The sequence below is a fragment of the Macrotis lagotis genome, chromosome 1, assembly GCF_037893015.1.
Source record: "Macrotis lagotis isolate mMagLag1 chromosome 1, bilby.v1.9.chrom.fasta, whole genome shotgun sequence".
Lineage (NCBI taxonomy): Eukaryota > Metazoa > Chordata > Mammalia > Peramelemorphia > Peramelidae > Macrotis > Macrotis lagotis.
The window spans coordinates 824,679,653-824,699,647 of NC_133658.1; the positions used below are offsets into that span (position 1 = coordinate 824,679,653).

The 19,995-nt window shown below is 39.6% G+C and overlaps 1 protein-coding gene across 3 annotated transcripts in view; it reads left to right on the plus strand.

Annotated features, from left to right (window-relative positions):
* Nucleotides 1-8,204: 8,204 nt before the first annotated feature.
* The window catches only part of SETDB2 (SET domain bifurcated histone lysine methyltransferase 2), a 52,229-nt gene continuing 40,438 nt past the window's right edge, over nucleotides 8,205-19,995 (plus strand). Inside the window, exons 1-3 of one of the 3 annotated variants that reach the window (XM_074217137.1) lie at nucleotides 8,205-8,372; nucleotides 8,951-9,002; nucleotides 9,396-9,804. In XM_074217137.1, the coding sequence (XP_074073238.1) occupies nucleotides 9,789-9,804 (16 nt within the window). In that variant the 5' untranslated portion in view covers nucleotides 8,205-8,372; nucleotides 8,951-9,002; nucleotides 9,396-9,788. The remainder of the gene's footprint in view (nucleotides 8,373-8,950; nucleotides 9,003-9,395; nucleotides 9,805-19,995) is intronic. The other 2 variants (XM_074217135.1, XM_074217136.1) reach the window with 2 other exon arrangements.

The following is a 19,995-nucleotide window of genomic DNA, read 5'->3' on the forward strand; positions in this document are numbered from 1 at the left end:
TCCAATTTCTCTCCTTCCCACCAGGCCCTCCCTGTTTTGACAAAGAAAAACAAAACCAAATACAAATATGAGTAGTCAAATAAAACAAATTCCTTCATTGATTTCTATTTCTCATATATGACATTTTACCTCTTGCTCCCAAACTTGAAGTGCCTTCCCTTCTCACTTATACCTTTTACAATACCTAACTTCATAATTCAGTTCAAGTGTCATCTCCTCCATGAGACCTTTTCTGATCTCCCTAGCTACTAGTACAACTTTCCAACCAAAATTTCCTTTAATATCTGTATGTGTGGATGTTTCATTTCATTTCAGACTTCAACTTCCGATATCCAGATTATGAAAAGGAATTTGCTGAGTAGGACAGACAGGTCTCACCTACTAATCTACAAGACAATTTTTCAGTACTGTCCAACACTTTGAGACCTTATGTGCTTATTCAGAGGATTTTCTTGGCAAAAATACTGGAGTAGTTTGCCACTTTAGTCTCCAGTGTGTCCCCATTTTACAGATAAGGAATGAGGTAAATAGGGGTTAAGTGACTTGCTCAGGAATCATTCAGTAAATGCTGAAGCCATATTTGAACTCAGATCTTTCTGACTCTTAAGTCCAATGCTCTACCTGCTGCACCACCAAGCTACCTTTAATAAACATTTTATTAATAAATTCTTGTTGCTTGATGAATAGTGCTTTCAAGGACCAATATTTTATAATCATGGAAATAATGTTTAATCCCCAGTTAATCAAAGACTGAATACCAGTGCAATTCAGCAAAACAAATTTTTACTATAAAGTACATTTTCTAAAAGCATATTGTAAAGTTTACTTAATTATTTTGTTCAGGCATCATTTATATCTGCAGCATAATCTAATAATGGTATATCTTACTTTATGCAATAAACATATAACCAAAAAATTGTGTAAAAATAAAACCTATTTCCCACTGAAATGTCAGAACTCAGTGAATTTTAAACATCAAGAAATTTCATTTTATTGCTTAGTATTTTTGGTGTCACAGTTCTAAGTAAAAAGTATACACTATAATTCTTGTTCATATATTCTCAGATTTTAGTATTATATAAATTTGACAGGCAAAATTCACAAGAGAACATCATTCATGTCAGGAGCAATTCAGATGAAAGAGAAACTCCTTTGGTCCTAAGAAAACTGCTGTATCTCTTGCAGGTTGGCCTTTCCAGCTTGTAATCCCCTAAGGGGAAAAGAAGGAAGTATTAGAAAACATCTCAGCAGATGTGCTCAGCTTCTTCTTGGAATCTTCACAGTAGATTCATTGAGATCTTTCTGTAGACCTTTAATTTGAATCTCAACCTTGGTTTGAGAATCAAAGGTCATGGGCAACAAGGAGTCTTTATTCCTTTTTTTAAAAAAACTTTTTTTACTTTTAAGAATTAATTTTACTCCTAAGTTTTGGATCTAGCAAATTTATTGAATGCTGATTTAAATGAGTAATTTCAGAATTTGTTCCCACAGAAAAAATATGACTTAAAGAGTTACAAATAGAACAATCTTCAAATATGTAGGTGCAGCTAAAGAAATGCAGTGGATTGGATAGAGCATGGATGGAGTCAAGAAAATCTTAGACAAGTTAGTTAACTTCTGCTTGCCTGTTTCCTCCATCTGTAAAATGGGGCTAATAATTTCCCCCCTACTTCCCAGCATTATTTTAAGATTCATGTAATAATTCTAAGTGCTTAGCACAGTACCAGGAAAAAGCTGTATAGATGTTAGCCATCATCATCATCATCATCATCATCATCATCATCATCATCATCATCATCATCAGGAAACCTTTTAAAAACTTCTGTTTCTGTAAACTCTCACAGAAAGTTTTCTTAAGCTTGAACAGTATGGCATGGATCTTTTAGCTTTTCTGGGTCACACTGTCCAACAAAAACTTGTCAAGGGTCATGTAAAGAATTTAATTTTTTTTATTTTATTTAAGGCAATCGGGGTTAAGTGACTTGCCCAAGGCCACACAGCTAGGCAATTATTAAGTGTCTGAGACCGGATTTGAACTGAGGCTCCCCCAGACTCCAAGGCTGGTGCTCTACCCACTGCGCCACCTAGCTGCCCCTAATATTTATTTATGACTAGAATGTAAACCATAATAATGACGATAATAACAAAATGTAATAAAGCATGGTCTTTGAGGGCTGTATGTGACCCAAGGATATGGAACCAGGAGGGACCTACTTCAAATTTTGCCTCTGTCATTTACTAATATGTAGACAAATAATTTTCTCTGAAGTTTGCTCCTATCAGTAAAAAAAGATAATATTTATGAACCTCATGGAGTTGCAATGAAAACCCAAATGAGAAATTGACAGAGATTTGAAATCTTATAGTTTATAGATGTAGCATTTTAGCTACATATAAATATATTTATGGATATTCATTCAAATGAGATATTTCTAAAGTACTTAACCACAGTGCATTTTAAATTTATGCTTATTTATTAATGCTTATTCCCTTCCTCCCCCCTTCCCTTCCCTTATCAGCTCTAAATATTAACTTCTTTCATAATTTTTGATAGCTAGAGGTTGAAGAGAGGGTTTTTCCTTTTAAATGAATGGTAAGACTATATAGCTTAGTTGTGTTTTCTATTCAGTAAAACCTTAACAATAAAGATAACTTTAAAAAATTTTTTAATAAAGATAATATTAAAGGAAGTATTTTTTTTAAGATCAAAGAAAAACATTAAGAAAAGAGGATATGAGTAGATGGATCTAGGAAAAAAAACCCAACATGGTAAGTTGAATGTATTATTTGAAGGATATATACTGAGTCATCTATAAAATAAACCTAGTCAGAACATAATCTGTAGCTCTCAAACATATGCTATCTAAAAAAAAAGATTGAGATGTACTGGGCCACTAGTATAATATCTTGATGTAGGTTTCCTGCCAAATCTGCTTAGTTAGTTTAAAACAGGCAATGAAAAACTAGTTTGTTTTTAGTAGGAGATCTCTTGCTTAGTAATATGTATATACCTTATCTGGAGGTTCAAATACATAATTCAAACAATTCTGATGGGGGGAAAAAAGGCTCAAGCATATGCACGGTATTTTTACATCCAAATACTGCACATAATTCAGACTCTGATAGGTTTGATGACTATAGACTCCATTAAGCCCAGTACTATTTTTTCTATAGTCATATTCAGTTTCAAATTCATCTTTATGTCTTATGAGTTTCACTAAGACTGTGAAAGTCATCTAAAAGAAACGAAGCAGAATAACTCAGACACCTAGGTGTGATGTCTAGAGAAAGAAACTTCAAGTCAGAAATTCCTGATTCAAGGCCACTTCTGGTCAAGGTTGGCCGTGTGGCTCTAAGAAGGTCCCTTAATCTCTCAGTGACTAGGCAATTCTGCAATTAGGATGTAAGGTCCTTAAGAACAGAGACTTTTTGTTTTATTTTTGCATCCTCAGAACAGTGTCTGATAGAAAATACTTTTTATTAAGTGCTTATATTTAAAGCACCTGAGAATACATAAAGTCAAACAGAATCTTTCATCATTAAGCCTACATTCTAATAGGAAGACACAATACAGGAAACTTCAAATATCAAGTCCAGTGGGAAAAATCTCCACACTTGATTCATGGGGGCAAAGAAGAAGGTAATATAACTCTGGAGTGTCATGACATAACTATATCAAAAACTGGTGAAAGAATTTTCTGAGTTGCAGCTGCTGAGGAGGAAACTGAAAAGAAGCACCTTCAGAGGAAGTTGCTCTCCTGCCTTGCACTGGCTGGGGAAGAAGTAGAAGTGGAAGTTTCAAGAAGCTTGCTAATTCCTGGGGCTCTTGGGCTTTCCAGGACTTTATGGGGCAGATGGTTAGCGCTCACTGGTAGTGGTAGTGGCCCTTTTTGTAGAAGGGTGGCTGCTCCAAAAATGACTTGGGGAGAGGCGAAGGGAAAGAAGGAGTGCTGCTAGTCCTAAAACTTTGCAAACATTTGGGTAAGCATTTAAAGATACTTAATTAACTTAATTGCAAGACAATTACAGATCTTCAATGGGAAATTAGTTCCTCACATCAATAAAACCAAACATATGGTACAAAAAAAAAGTTATTCTATCTAATTTAAGATTAGTGCTAGTCAGAAGTAATTAATAATAAAGGAATATTGACATAAAATTTATGAAATATCATCCTAATTGTTTAAAACAGGAAAACTCCACTGAGCAATATGAGGAGATTCTATTGTGAGCAATATTTTTTCTAAAAAAAGAAAAATTACTATAGGTATATATATATATATATATATATATATATATATATATACATATATAGAGATATAGATATATATAACAAAGGGTAACAACAAAAAAATGTGGCTTTTTTTCTCACATGGAAATAGGGGAAATTTCCTATATTTTTCCTCTTGATAGCTAAGTGACCCAGTGAAAAAGCACTTTAGGTCTGTATTCAGGAAGACCTAAATTCAAATCCAGCCTCTGACACTTACTGCATGATCCTGGGATAAATCAATTTACCTCCTATAAAATGGAATAATACAGCACTAACCTCATGGAGTTGTACAGATCAAATGGAATAATCTTTGTAAAGTACTTAGCAGAGCACCTAATATATTTATTCCCTTCCTTTCTCTAATATTTCATCGACCATTTTTAAAACAACCTCTTTACACCTGATTAGCTTTGTTGGTGAGAAAACCCTGACCACACATACATAAGAATATTTTTCTGAGCTTGTAGGAAACACCATGCCATTTTTGAGCAAGAGACTTAAGAACTTTGCCTTAAAAAACAATACATAAACAAACAAATAGATTTTAGAAGAAGACTAATACATCAAGGAGGTGATGTTAAATAAGACAAGAACATGATCTGAATTTGAATGAGGTGGGGCTGTGCTAAGTCACCAGCCTCATTTTTTCCTCTAGAGTCATCTGGGTCAATGGCTAGATATGATCCGGATGACTGGAGATGGCCCTGGATTCGATGTAATCAGGGTTAAGTGACTTTCCCAAGGTAACAGCTATTAACAGTCAAGTGTCTGAGGTCAAATTCAAACTCCCATCCTCCTGATTCCAAGGCCAGTGTTCTATCCACCGTGCCACCTAGCTGTCCTAGCTGCTTTACTAGGAGAAGCATAATTATAATAATTAGAAGAATATAATAAAAATTATAAAATGAATTTTTTAAAATGTATATTATACTACAATTCATTTTACTGAGTTGATATAACAAGCAAATATCAAATCTTAATTGTTCAAAATACAAGCAAACCATATTGTCCATATTCATGATTCATTTCAGCTTAAAATGTTGCTGATCATGTAGTTCATGTAAAGAAAGTAGTGTGAGAGATATCCATAATTACCAAATCAAAATGTGTTCTTTAAAGTAAAAAACATTCATATAATGATTTTTTTAGAATATTTGCCTTTTAACTAATAAAAATGAAAATCAGTAATGTAAACTTATTTGTATATTATAGAAGTTACAGTCCTTTGCCTTTGCTGAAGTTGTTTTGTCATTTTTTAGTTGTATCTTGATTCTTTATAACAGCATTTGAAGTTTACTCAAAGATACTGGAGTGGTCTACCAATTCTTTCTCCAACTCATTTTACAGATGAGGAAACTGAGGCAAACAGGGATGAGGGATTTGCCTAGGGTCCCACAGCTAAAAAATGTTTGAGAGCAGATCTGAACTTGGGAACATGAGTCTTGCTGACTCCAGCTCTGGCACTCTATCCACTGCACTCCCTAGCTGCCTTCCTTTGCCTGTGGGGTACGAGGAAAAAAACCAAAAAATTAAAAAGCCAAAAATAGAAAAGACTCAAGGCATAGAATCATGGTTATATCATAAATGAGTAAGGTTAGGGGTTGGCCTAGAAAATTCTCTCATCCCATAAAAGTAAAATGATAGGATACTATGCCTGAAATCCATAATTAGAGAAGAAAATATCTTGATAACGAACTCCATGTGACTCAGGCCTGGATAGCTCCTTTAGTGTGACAAGTCATTCTTACTGGTTGAGGGATTTGGCCATCATGCTCCTTAGATGGAAATGCTTTGGTCTCATCCTTCTTACTTGTGACTTGAGGAGGATGTGGTGGAATTTGGAAGGTCAGAAGTTTTGGACTTTCTAATTCTAGCATATTCTAGGATAGCAACAGCTGACAGCAACTAATTACTATAAAACAACATAAGGTCATTTGTATGCATTTGTAGCCAAAGATAAGAGGCAGGAAGGCAAAGTCCAGGCTCTGCATAGAGCCAAACAGAAAAGTTACAGCCAGCTTAAATGTCTGGATGCACTGGTGATTTGAAAGCATGTCACAGATTTGGTGAGGGGATGTACCAAATAAACACCTATTATAATGGCTAATTAAGCCTGACTATTCAATATCAATTGTTCATCACAGAGAGAAAGCAGCCAGCCAATGGTTGGGGGCTGATGAACTTTGAGAATTAGAAAGACAACTCTTATGCCCTCTCTCTTACCGGTTCCAATGGGGGATTACAGCATGTGTCATATAACTAACTGTAAGGGATCTTAGTGATCCAAATAATTTAAATCATTTTACATATTTGGAAACAAGCCCCAAAAGTTGATTTGGTATAATGAGCTTGTGACTAGAATTTAAGTCTCCTAACTCTTGATTCAAAGTTATTTCAAGATTATTTAAATGAGGTTGTATCAAGAAGCTTCAATAAGTACTCACTTAAGTACTAACTTACAGATTTTTCAAGCAGTGCCAAAGTTCAAAGTTTGCTTGGGAAGGGCACTTTGCTTTGTGAAAGAAGAGCAACGGGTAATCCACAAAAGCATAATAAAATCTAGGGAGCACCATAGTGGTATGAGTTTTACTAATAAAATGATTATAAAATGATTATTCAACAACACATCAACTGACTGTGAAATCTACTGAATTTATATGAATTATATGAATAGATACACATGTGCCCTAAGCAACTACATTCAAGGAGTCAAAATTTCAACAGGTGAAATTTCAATTAAAAGCATTATATTTTCATTTAGAGTCTTATCTACAAGTTAGAGCATTGCACTTCTGTATTCTGTAACTCAACAAACACCCATTATTGATAAAACACTGCATCTAGGCTAAATTTTCTCTCAAGCCTAAGTTCATCATTGCATTCCTGCATATTACTCGAATCTGAACAAAGAATTCTTGAAACTGAAGCTTTTTGAGCCACAGGATAGAAGTTATCGTTTTCTTCATTGTTATCACAGCTGTTTGCTTCCTTGGATATCCTTGTCACCAAAAACAATCATACAGCTGGACCTTGGGCTAGCCTTGAATAATTGAAAGCTAAACTCAATGAAATAAGATAGTGACCCGCCCCTCCTCCACCTGGACGCCACAACTAACAACTCAATGAAGCCTGGTTGTCAGATGTGGTGACTTCCTACTTTTATATACAAACCAATTTCATAATTTTTTTCAAGATTTCTCAAGGCCAATGGTTTCAGTGAGTGTCCGAGGCCAATTTGAACTCGAGTCCTCCTGACTCCAGGGCTGGTGCTGTATCCACTGCGCCCCCAATTTCATCATTTTTTAGTGGGGAAAGAGCTCGTGAGTGCGGGAGGTTTCTGGGGGGGCAAACACCTTCTCTCTTCTGCGTGACACCCCACACCACGTCCCCAGGCGAGTCCAGGGCGGGGTGACACGAAGCCTCCCCGCCAGGAAGGGGCACAGGGCCGCGGGGGCCGGAGATGGCCGGGTGGAAGCCGCGGTCGGGGCCCGGCACCCCGGCGCTGCAGGCGGGGGGGAAGGAAGCCTTCCTCGCGCTGCCCCCCAACCCTCTCGGGGGCCTCGGGAAGGCCGAGCGGGGGTGCGCGCCCTCAACAAAACCGACAAGGGGCTCTCCTCTGCTGGGAAACTCGGGGTGACGGCGCTGTCCCCCTTCCCGCCGGAAGGAGGGGATGGTCGCGAAGCCCTGGGCTGGGCCGGCGCCGATTCCGAGCACCCCACCCCGGCGCCCCGGGCAACGCCACACACAAGATGGCAGCCGCACACCTACCGGAGGGACCCGCGGCGCACCGCTGCTAGGATGCCGGCTCCTCGGCCGCCCTGGCTCCCATTGGCTCAAAGCCGGAGCGCGAGACAATCCGAGGCTGGGCGCGACCAATCAGACGGCGGAGAGCGCTCGCCGGCCGGGGAGACTGCGGAGCGAATGACAGGCGCCTCGCGCTACCTGCCGGAGGCCGGACGTGAGCGTCGCAGGGGGCTGGCGGCGGGGGAAGCAGCCAATGGGGGCAGCGCTCGGCCCGCGGCCGGAGACGCGGCTCCGCCCACTCCGGCTCTAGCCGTAGGGATGCCCGGGGATGCTCGGAAGCGCGCGTTCCGTCCCGGTGAGGGGGCATCTAGCGACGGGAGGCGTCCGCCGGGGATTTAGAGAAAAAGCCAGGAAGCGAGGAAGGCCCCGGGCGGGGGCGCGCCGCAGGGGGTGGGGGCGGGGAGCCAGGCCGCGGGGCCCGGATGCGCGCCGCCCCCCCCCCCCCCGCCGGGACGCGGAGGTCGGCCGGAGCCCACGTGGGGCCTCGCGCCGCCCCAGCCTTTGTAGCCCGGGGCCTCGGGACCCCGTGGGGCTGGGCCCCAAGCGAGCCGAGGAACGCGGCGGCCTGCAGCCCTAGAGGGGGACGCTCGGCTCTGGGCACCCCCGGCCCGCCGCTTCCGGCCCGGTGTGCCGCGGAAGCAGCGGCGGCAGCTGACCCAGGAAACTGCGCTGTGCCCCCGCGGTGTCCTTCCATGCCGGCCCTTTTAGTGCCCTAACAAAAGAGTCCCCAGCGCCTTCTTTGCCCGGGAAAGGACGGCCCGGCGGGGCAACCCGGCGCAGGGGCTTTTTCTTATAGACAGGTTTCTGCCTCTAAAGGAGGACCTCCTCAGAAAGCTGCCAGGTTTTATTTATTTTTTGTTTTCATTTTTTTAGGTTTTTGCAAGACAAACGGAGTTAAGTGGCTTGCCCAGGGCCACACAGCTAGGTAATTATTAAGTGGCTGATGTCACATTTGAACTCAGGTCCTATCCACCGCGCTGCGGAGCCGCCCCCAGATTTTATTTCTTGAAGGGTTAAAAGACACTAGGGCTCTATTATTTAACTACTTTGGTGTTGCCAAAAAAAACCCTTTGGATTTAAGAAAATTGTGGCTCCAGGTGGGAAACCCATCATAAATTGAAATAAATTGTTTCCACCCTTCGATATATTTTATAAATGAATTGCACTTTTCTACTTCACTTGGAAGTCCGGGTTATTTACATAATATCTTATAATGAATTTATTGAAACTATCCTTTTACTCATCCTAAAAATGAAATTGAGTCAACTAGTTTCTCTAGCTAATATCTAAGTAAAATTTTATTTTTTATTTTTTTTAGGTTTCCATATAGTTTTCCTGATTCGTGAATGCAAAGAATGAAAATGCTTTCGTGAATAAAGTTCCTGTTTAATTTGTCCACATTCTGACCAAGATTTTGAATTGTAACTTGAAGAACTCAAGATGAGATTTGAAAATTAGTCATCTCTCATAGTCCCCCTTTTATCATGATTTCCAGTCTGAAAATTCACCAGACTAAGTTTATCAAAAGACATTGGATCCAAAATAGAATAAGTAAGAGAGAAATGATGTCTGACTGCCAGGGCCTTGGAGATGGGAATATAGGAGTCAAAGTTGGATGTTAGTTATGTTTCACAATTAGAGTCAACTGTAATAATATTCCTTTGAATCTCATCCTGAAGAGCTTTACATACTTCAACAGCCACTGCAAAAGATGGAAGAAAGAAATGGTAAGTTGAACAAAATTTTATTTTTTTAATTTATTTTTTTATTCTCATTTTGTACAAATTTTTTTTTACATTAATAAAATATTCTTGTTTACAAGTAAAAAAAATACCCCTCCTCCCCCATGAATATAGATAGACTTGCTTGGGCAAAAAAAGTAAAGGGGAGAGAAAAAAAATTAAAATTAAAAAAATAATAAAAGTAATAATTGTAGGTATGGCCAGGTGGTGCAATGGACAAAGCACCAACCCTGGAGCCATGACCACCCGAGCCCATATCCAGCATCCAGCATTGTAAACCCAACCATCACCCAGCCGTGTGATATGCAAGCTACCCGATCCCCACTGCCCTGCAAAAACCAAAAAGAAGAAAAAAAAAGACCCAAAATAAAATAGTAATAATAGTAGGGGTGTCTGGGTGGCAGACAGAGCATTGGCCCTTGAGCCAGGAGCACCTGGGTCCAAATCCGGCCCCAGACACCCAAAGATCATCCTGTTATGTGGCCCCAGGCAGGCCATCCAGCCCCACTTGCCCTGCACCCTCCCCCAAATAATAATAACAAAAAATGTGCTTGAGTCTTTGTTCCAACACCAACAACTCTGTCATGGGTGGATCTCATTCTTTATGATAAATCCATCACAGAAGTTACTTCCATATTTTTGTACCATTGCCATTGCAACTCCCTCCTTTCTTATTTCTCCACTACCATGTACTCTATTTTCTCTCTGCTTTCACTCTGACTCTGCTGTAGGGTCGCTGAGTGGTGCAGCAGACAGATCCCTGGTCCTGGGGCCAAGAAGCCCTGAGCCCCCATACCACCTCTTAGGCCCAGATTCCACCTGGCCCTATGGTCCTGGGCAGGCCTTCCATTTCCAGCCCCTTGCAAGAAGTAAGAAAGAAAATGTCTTATATCTGGCCACTCTCCCCCCATGGCCCATCCTCTCCTCCTTTATTCACATCCCCACCCCTTCCCCCTGCTCCCCGCTCCTTCTTACTCCAGATGTCTATACCCCATTGAGTATATATGCTGTTTCCTCTCCTAGCCATCTCTGTTGAGAGCAAAGGTTCCCTCATTCCCCCTTGCCTCCCCCCTTCCATATCATTGCAATAGCTCATTGTAATAAAAAAGATCTTATGTGAAATATCTTGGACTATTCCCCCTCTCCTTTTTCTTTCTCCCATTCCATTTCCCTTTTTTTTCTTTTCTCTTTGACTTGGGAGTTCTAGAACTTGGCTATACTATTCCTAGGGGTTGGTTTTTTGGAATCTCTTTCTCTGGGGGATTGGTGGATTCTCTCCATTTCTATTTTATCCTCTGCTTCTAGAATATCAGGGCAATTTTCCTGTAGTAATTCTTTGAAAATGATGTCAAGGCTCTTTTCCTGATCATGACTTTCGGGTATTCCAATGATTTTTAAATTATCTTTCCTAAGTCTGTTTTCCATATCAGTTGTTTTTTTCAATGAGATATTTCACATTTTCTTTTAATTTTTCATTTTTTTTTTTGTTTTAAAGTATTGATTCCTGATTTCTGGTAAATTCATCAATCTCCCTGAATTCTATTCTTTGTCTGAAGGATTTGTTCTCCTCTGAGAGTTTTCTTATTTCTTTTTCCATCTGGCCAATTCTGCTTTTTAAAGCATTCTTCTCCTCAATAACTTTTTGAACTGTTTTATCCATTTGACCTAAGCTGGTTTTTAGCATGCTATTTTCTTCAGCATTTTTTTGGATTTCCTTGACTAAGCTGCTGACTTCATTTTCATGTTTTTCCTGCATCTCTCTCCTTTCTTTTCCCAGTTTTTCTTCCAACTCCCTCATTTGATTTTCAAAGTCTTTTTTGAGCTCTGTCATAGCCTGAGCCCAATTTCTGTTTTTCTTGGAGTCTTTAGATGCAGGAGCTTGTGCTCCTCATCTTGAGACTGAGTATTTTGATCCTTCTTGGGCTCATTTGCAAAATATTTCTCAATAGTCTTCCTTTTGTTTCTCTGCTTGCTCATTTTCCCAGCCTGTGCCTGGTTTTGGGGTGCTTCCTGAGCTTTTGGGACACTCCCACAAGGGTCTCAGTGTGTGAGGCTCTGTACTCCCTCCTGGTCTGTGAATGACCACAAGTGCCTCCCTCTGCCACTGGCCGAGGTGGGGGGGCCCTGCTGTTCTATGGGGGGGCCTAGACTGGGATCAGGATCTGAATGTGGTCAGAGCCCCAGAGTCCTGTTCCAGAGGCAGAGGACAGAGCTCTGCAGTCTCTCTTCACTCCCCTCCCTCAGCTCAATGGGCTCATGCCCTGGGGGCTCCTGCTTACTGGCTCCGCCTGCTTCTGTTTCTTACTCTGGGCTGTAGAAAGACCAAGCTGCTCGCTGTGTGCCCTACTTTGTGCCCCGTGCTCCTCGGGGTGCAGCTCAGGAGACTCCCCCGCTGCTGTGAGCCTCGGCTCCCAGCGCCCTGGGGCTGTCTCCGGGAGGCTGAAGTTCTCTCGGTCTGGCGTGCCACCCCTCTGGCAGGCCGCCCCTCCGACCCCGGGGAGCAGAGCCTTTCTGCTCTTTTCCAGGTTACCTTGGAGAACTGCCTCACTGGGTCCCTTTGTGGGTTCTGTCTCTCGAAAGTTTAGTTAGAGTCCTTAGCTGACGAGTTTTATCTGAGAGCTCCTAAGACTCCATCCCTTCTTGTCGCCATCTTGGCTCTGCCCCCAAGATAAAACTTTCTGAACAAAATTTTATTACCTTACTCATTAGAAAGAAAACTTTGAGAAGGTTTTGATAGCATTTGTGATTTCCGCTTGAGGAACTTTTGTTCTTCATTCTCAAAGAAGACCACATCAGGGAGGTGATGCCATGACAAGCACATCCATACACGTTTGTGGCCAAGACCCTCAGGGATGAGTTAGCAAGCCTTAAATCCCTAAGTCAAGAAGAGACTTGCCCAGGGTCATACAGCTAGTTTGTATCAAGTATCTGAGGTCGCTTTTGAACTCCTGACTCCAAGGCCATTGGTCTAACCGCAGTGTCATCTAGCTGCCCATCCCTATCACCACACTTTAAATGGTATGGTACCTCAAGTTGTACTACAATACAGTATGATATAAAATGCTACAATTCATTAAGTGTCTAGACTGAAAATGAGCAGTCGATTTGATGACTTTAAAGCACTCTTGGGGTGGCTAGGTGGCGCAGTGGATAGAGCACCGGCCCTGGAGTCAGGAGTACCTGGGTTCAAATCCGGTCTCAGACACTTAATAATTACCTACCTGTGTGGCCTTGGGCAAGCCACTTAACTCCATTTGCCTTGCAAAAACCTAAAAAAAAAAAGCACTCTTAACAGTGGGAATTTTTAAAAAGCATTTTTCTTTTTTCTTTTTTGCAAGGCAATGGAGTTAAGTGGCTTGCCCAAGGCCACACAGTTAGGTAATTTTTAAGTGTCTGAGGCCAGATTTGAACCCAGGTACTCCTGACTCCGGGGCCGGTGCTCTATCCACTGCGCCATCTAGCCACCCCTTAAAAACTTTTTTTTTTTGGTAAGGCAAACAGGGTTAAGTGGCTTGCCCAAGGCCACACAGCTAGCTAATTATTAAGTGTCCGAGACCGGATTTGAACCCAGGTACTCCTGACTCCAAGGCCAGTGCTTTATCCACTACGCCACCTAGCCTCCCCCCCTTAAAAACATTTTTAAGTGGATTCAGGAAGACCTGAATTCAAATCCAACCTCAGGTACTTCTAGCTGTGTGACCCTTGGGTATAGCATTTCCCCTCTCTGCCTTGATTTCTCCAACTGCAAAATGATGTTCATATCTTCCAGGGTTGTTGTGAGGATTAAGTGAGATCTTGTGAAGTGCTCAGCAAATTCTACTACGGAATAAGCACTCAAGGAATGCTGTCATTATTATTCATTATTAATAGTATGTGTTTCTCAGGGTTCTTGTCAAGATCAAATGAAAAAATATCTGTCAAGTGCTTAGCAGAGTGATACTTGGTAAGCATCCTGTAAATGCTTATTCTCCCTTCTCATTTAAAATCAATAAACAACCATTATCAGGTGCCTACCATTTGCTAATCACTGTGCTAGACAAAAATGAAAAAGTCCTTGATCGCACAAAGCTTATATTGTATCAAGGGAAACAACATGTAAAACTAGATAAAATATATGCAAGGAAATGAGGGGTAGGGAGATCTTGGAACTAGAGAATCAGGAGAGACTCTAGGAGTTGGCACTTGAGCTGATCTTTGAAGGGAACTCAGGATTCTTGAGGGTGGAGGTTGAGGAAGGAGGGCATTCTAGGCATGGAGCACAACCATGTCTAAAAACATGGAGACAGGGATGGGATCTTGTAAACATCAAGCACAACAGCATGGCTGGATGAAATATGTAAAGGGGGGGGATGTCTAAGAAGTCTGGAAAAGTAGAGATTGGTTTAAGAGGGTTTTTAAGTGCCAAGCAGAGGAATGTGAATTTTATCCTTGAGGCAGTGGGGAGCCAGTGATACTTTTTGAGCAGAGTGAGTGGATTAGTAGTCAAAGCCATAGACAGGGGCTTGCTTCATGTGTGATCTTTTTTTTTAACAGGGCAGTGGGGTTAAGTGACTTGCCCAAGGTCACACAGCTAGGCAATTATTAAGTTCTGAGTCCAGATTTGAACTCAGGCACTCCTGACTCCAGGGCCGGTGCTTTATCCACTGCGCCACCTAGCTGTCCCCCCCATGTGTGACCTTGTACCACAGATTGATTTGGTGGAATAGGGAGATTCTCTTTCCTATCACAGAAAGCTGTAGAAGAACACTGAACTCATTTCTCTGAAGTTTTGTAATAAGTATTAAAAAAAAAATCCAAATCTTGAATATGACCTTTTATAGGCAAGAATCTCAGGCAAATGAGAACCCTGAGATAGAGTTTCAGAATAATTAATAATCAATTTATTAATTAGACTAACTGGCAATCAATAAATAAATTTATAGTCAATGTTTTCTCTTTGTAAACAAAGACAGCAAGGGAGACCTGAGACCATTAAATCCCTTCTGATAGGGAACTCCACTGAGAAGTGAAATTCAACCCATTTAATAAGTAGATGGGCTAAAAGTCTTCAGCTCCTCTTGCTGAAAACAGGGCTCGATCATGAAACACAGCCCCTTCGAGGTGTCTGGGCAAGAGAAAATCACCTCCAGCCGAACCTCTAGCAAGTTTTTTCCTTCATCATCTGGTTCCCCTAAACTCTGCTGGAAGGGACCAAAGATTCCTCCTTCAGGCAAAGCCTCATTCAGACTGAATCCCGTTTATACTTAGAGATGCTTCTAGAGCTGGAAGCAAATCTCCTTCCTCAGCCATGTCCTTCAGAGGCTGGCTGACCTTTTCATGATATGAATTTTAAGAGGGGAAAAGGATGACTTACAAATGAATAATTAGTTATTGATACAGTAGTATAATAACAATTTCCCTCATAGATACGATTGCATTGATGGAATGACTAAGTAGTGGCCCTCATTCATTATAAAGAAATGTGCTCCAAAGGTGAAGATGAAGTTTGCTTGAAGGCCATTTTCAAATGTAGTGGGAAGGGGGCAGCTAGATGGGGCCCTGGAGTCAGGAGTACCTGAGTTCAAAACTTTCCTCAGACACTTAATAATTACTTGGCTGTGTGGCCTTGGACAAGCCACTTAACACCATTGCCTTGGAAAAATCTAAAAAATAATAATAATAATAAAATAAAAAATAAAGGTAGTGGGAAGTGAAGGGTAGTAGATAGAGCACCATATTTGGATTCAAGCCATAGATTTGATTCTTCATCCTGCCCCTTCCTAAGCATGATCTTTGGGCAAGTTTCTATTACCTTTCTAGACTTCCATTTCCACATCTGTGGAATAAAGAGGTTATACTAGATGACTACTTAATTTCCAGTTTTAAATCCTGTGATCTTCAGAATAATATCAGGGAAGATCTGCTTTCTCCTGTCAAATATCCTTGCCTCTAAAGTTTGGACTAAGTAGAAGCAGAAAATAGATTGAGATTAAACTAGTAAGCTACATGCCAATTTAACAACCCTGTTCTACTTGAAGGTGGTACAATAGATAGGGTGCCAGACCTAGAATTAGGAAGACCTGAGTTCAAATGCAGCCTCAGACACTAGCTGTGTGACCCTAAGCAAGACATTTAACCCTGTTTGACTCAGTTTCCTTATCTGTAAAATAAGCTGGAAATGAAATGGCAAACCCACTCCAGTATCTTTGCCAAGAAAACCCTGAAGGAGTCACAGAGTCGGACGCAACTTGAAAACAACTCAACAACTAGCAAACCGCTTTTTAAAAAAAAAAAACTTATTTATTTATTTAGAAGTTTACAGTTTTTCCCTAATCTCGCTTCTCCCCCCCCACTCCCCCACAGAAGGCAGTCTTTACATTGTATACATTGATCTAAGTTGAATATTATGAGAGAGAAAAAGAAAAAAAAGTATAGGAAATAAGCAAAAAAAAGATAATGTATAGGAGATAGCAAAGATATAAGATAATGCTTTTTTTTAAAATTAAAAGTAACAGTCTCTGGTCTTTGTTCAAACTCCACAATTCTTTCTCTGGATACAGATGGTATTCTCCATTGCAGACATCCCCAAATTGTCCCTGATTGTTGCACTGAAGGAATGAGCTAGTCCATCAAGGTTGATCATCGCCCCCATGTTGCTGTTAGGGTGTACAGTGTTCTTCTGGTTCTGCTCATTTAATTCAGCATCAGTTGATGCAAATCCTTCCAGGCTTCCCTGAATTCCCATCCCTCCTGGTTTCTAATAGAACAATAGTGTTCCATCACATACCTATGCCATAGTTTGTTAAGCTATTCCCCAATTAATGGCTATTCACTGAATTTCCAATTCTTTGCCACCACAAACAGGGCTGCTATGAATATTTTTGTACAAGTGATGTTTTTACCCTTTTTCATCATCTCTTCAGGGTATAGACCCAGGAGTGGTATTGCTAGATCAAAGGTTTTGCACATTTTTGTTGCCCTTTGGGCATAATTCCCAATTTCTCTCCAGAAAGGTTGGATGAGTTCACAGTTCCACCACCAATGTATTAGTATCCCAGATTTCCCACAACCCTTCCAACATTGATCATTGTCCTTTCTGGTCTTATTGGCCAGTCTGAGAGGTGTGAGGTGGTACCTCAGAGATGCTTTAATTTGCATTTCTCTAATAAGTAATGATTTAGAGCAGCTTTTCATTTGACTATGGATCATTTTTATTTCCTCATCTGTAAATTGCCTTTGCGTATCCTTTGACCATTTGTCAATTGGGGAATGGCTTGTTTTTTTAAAAATTTTGCTCAGTTCTCTGTATATTTTAGAAATGAGTCCTTTGTCAGAAATACTAGTCATAAAAATTGTTTCTCAATTTTACTACATTTCTTTTGATCTTGGTTACAGTGGTTTTATCTGAGCAAAAGCTTTTTTAATTTAATGTAATAGAAATTATCTAGTTTGTTTTTAATGATGTTCTCCAACTCTTCCTTGGTCATAAACTACTTCCCTTTCCATGGATCTGACAGGTAAACTATTCCTTGATCTCCTAGGCAAACCACTTTTTAGACCAAAAGGAGTCATACAAACTTTCAGAATTCTTTCAGTCATAGGTTGCTCTCCTTAGTTGACTTTGGGTCTCTGGATTAAAAAATGATGGAATACTTTATCCTTATCTATCATAAAATTGTCAAAGAAGAAAAAAGTTAAAGGAGAGGTTGACCAGAGCAGTGAGAATTGCCATTGTGGAAAATAAAAGGTAAAAAGAACTTTGTGGGATAACTTAAATGTTATCAAAATATTTCCTAATTAAGCCCCAAAAATATTGAAGTAAGTTGATTGTGAGAGTTAAGAGATTGTTTTCATACCTTTCACAAATAAATCTGTATTGCCTGGTGACCTTAATTCAAGCTCAAGTAATTTTTTTTATTGTAATTGTTTTCCTTTTAAGGTATAGTGCATAGCATAGCCCAAGTTTTCTAAGTATTCCCCATCAGAATATGGTGACATAAACTGACATTTCCAAGGAAATCTTTCCAAGAAAGTCATTGCTTTAATAACTCCAAATCCTAAACAAGACTTGATTTATGTCTAAATTGCTTTTTTTCAACATCTGCCACTTCTTTCCTCAAGCCAGAAGAACGGAGTGATAAATGATGCTGTCAGATTATGGAGAGTTCTTCAATAAATAATCTTAACAGGATTGACAGATGTTCAGAAATAGTTTCTTAATCTTTCCTGACATAAATGTCTATCACAATTAAAGAGAACCCTAGAAAAATATTTTTAGATTATTATTGGCTAGAAGCCCAAGGCCGAAATTCATAAGAGCATCAGTAAAGGGGAAAACAGATTTGGGACTGACAAAGTATCTTCTTGGAGTTAGTTCTTTGAGACCTTTGAAGTTTTTTAGTCATTTACTTTTTAAAAAAAAATTTTAGGGAGATGCATTAATATATGTTTTCCTATTACATGTCACAATAACTTTTACAATATTTTGAGTTTCAATTTTTTTTCCTCTCCCCTCTTCTGAAAATAGGAGGCAGCTTGACATGGGTTATACATGCTGCTATTCATGGACAACATAGTTACATATTAGTCACAGTTGTGAAGAAAGAAATAGATCAAAAGAAAAAAACTGAAAAAGAGTAAAGTAAAAAAATATGTTTTTATCTTAAGAGTTCATCAATTGTTTTTCTGGATACGAATAGTATTTTCCTTTCTGTGTCCTTTGTACACAATGATCCTAGATCATTGTGAAGCTGAGAAGAGCCAAATCATTCATTGTTAATCATCTTACAGTATTACTGATAATGTGTACGATGTTTTCCTGGTCCTGCTCATTTTGCTTCATACAGGTCTTTCCAGATTTTTTCTGAAATTGGCCTGTTCATCATTTCTTATTGTATAATAGTATTCTATTACATCCATATAGCACAGCTTGTTCAGTCATTTCTCTGATTGATGAGCATCCCTTCAATTTTTATTTCTTTGCCACCACAAAAAGAGCTATGAATATATGAAAGATGTGTGTGTCTTTTTCCCTTTGTTATGATCTCTTAATGATACAGCCCTAGTAGTAGTATTGGCTAAATCAGAGTATGCACAGTTAAATTTCCCTTTGACTGTAGTTCCAAATAGCTCTCCAGAAGGGTTGGATTGGTTCACCACTCCACCAACAGTGCATTAAAGTTACAAATTTCCCACCTCTTTTCCAACATTTCTCATTTTCCTTATTTTTCATATTATCTAATCCCATGGGTATGAGGTAAAATACCTCAGAGTTGTTTTAATTTGCATTTCTCTTATCAATAGTGATTTAAGACATTTTTTTAGCACACCTATAGATAGCTTTGATTTCGTCATCTGAAAACTGCTTATTCATGGACTTGGACCATCTGTCAATTAGGGAGTGACTTGTATTCTTGTTTTCTAGTTTTCCCAGAAGTTTTTATTGCCTAGTTTTCTTCTTTTATTGTTATAGCTCACATTTCTAGTACTAACTTGAATAATAGTGGACATTCTTGGGAATGTCCCAATTTTATTGGGAAGGCTTCTGGATCATTCCCATTGTAGATAGTACTTTCTGATAGTTTTAGAGAGATACTGCATATCATTTTAAGGAACACTTCCTTTATTCCTGTGCTCTCTATTATTTTTAATAAGAAAGGAAACAAAAAATAAAGATTTTGGAAGAACTTTTTTGAGCATTTATTGAGATAATCATATGATTTCTATTGGTTAGTCATTTATTTTTTCCATTATTTTTTTTTATTAGGTTTTTGCAAGACAATGGGTTAAGTGGCTTGCCCAAAGCTACACAGCTAGGTAATTATTAAGTGTCTGGGGTCAGATTTGAATTCAGGAACTGCTGACTCCAGTGCTGGTGCTCTATCCACTGCTCCACCTAGCCACCCCAGTCATTTACTTTTTAAAAGGAACCTTTATATTTTGTAGTAATTAGTAGAAAACAATTCTCCAGATAAAATTTTAAATCCATTATTGTTTAAGATACATTAATTTTAATAAAATAGCAACAAAGTCATCCTATTTGTTTTCGTTGTCTCTTCTGAACTTTTATTTTTCTAGATTTTGTTGCTAGTTATTTGTTTTAGTCAGTTTGCATATTGTGATTTTTGCTTTTTTTTATTCTTTTCTTTATTTTTTTAATTTCTTTTTATTCTTCATCTTCATCAAAGATTCCATTTG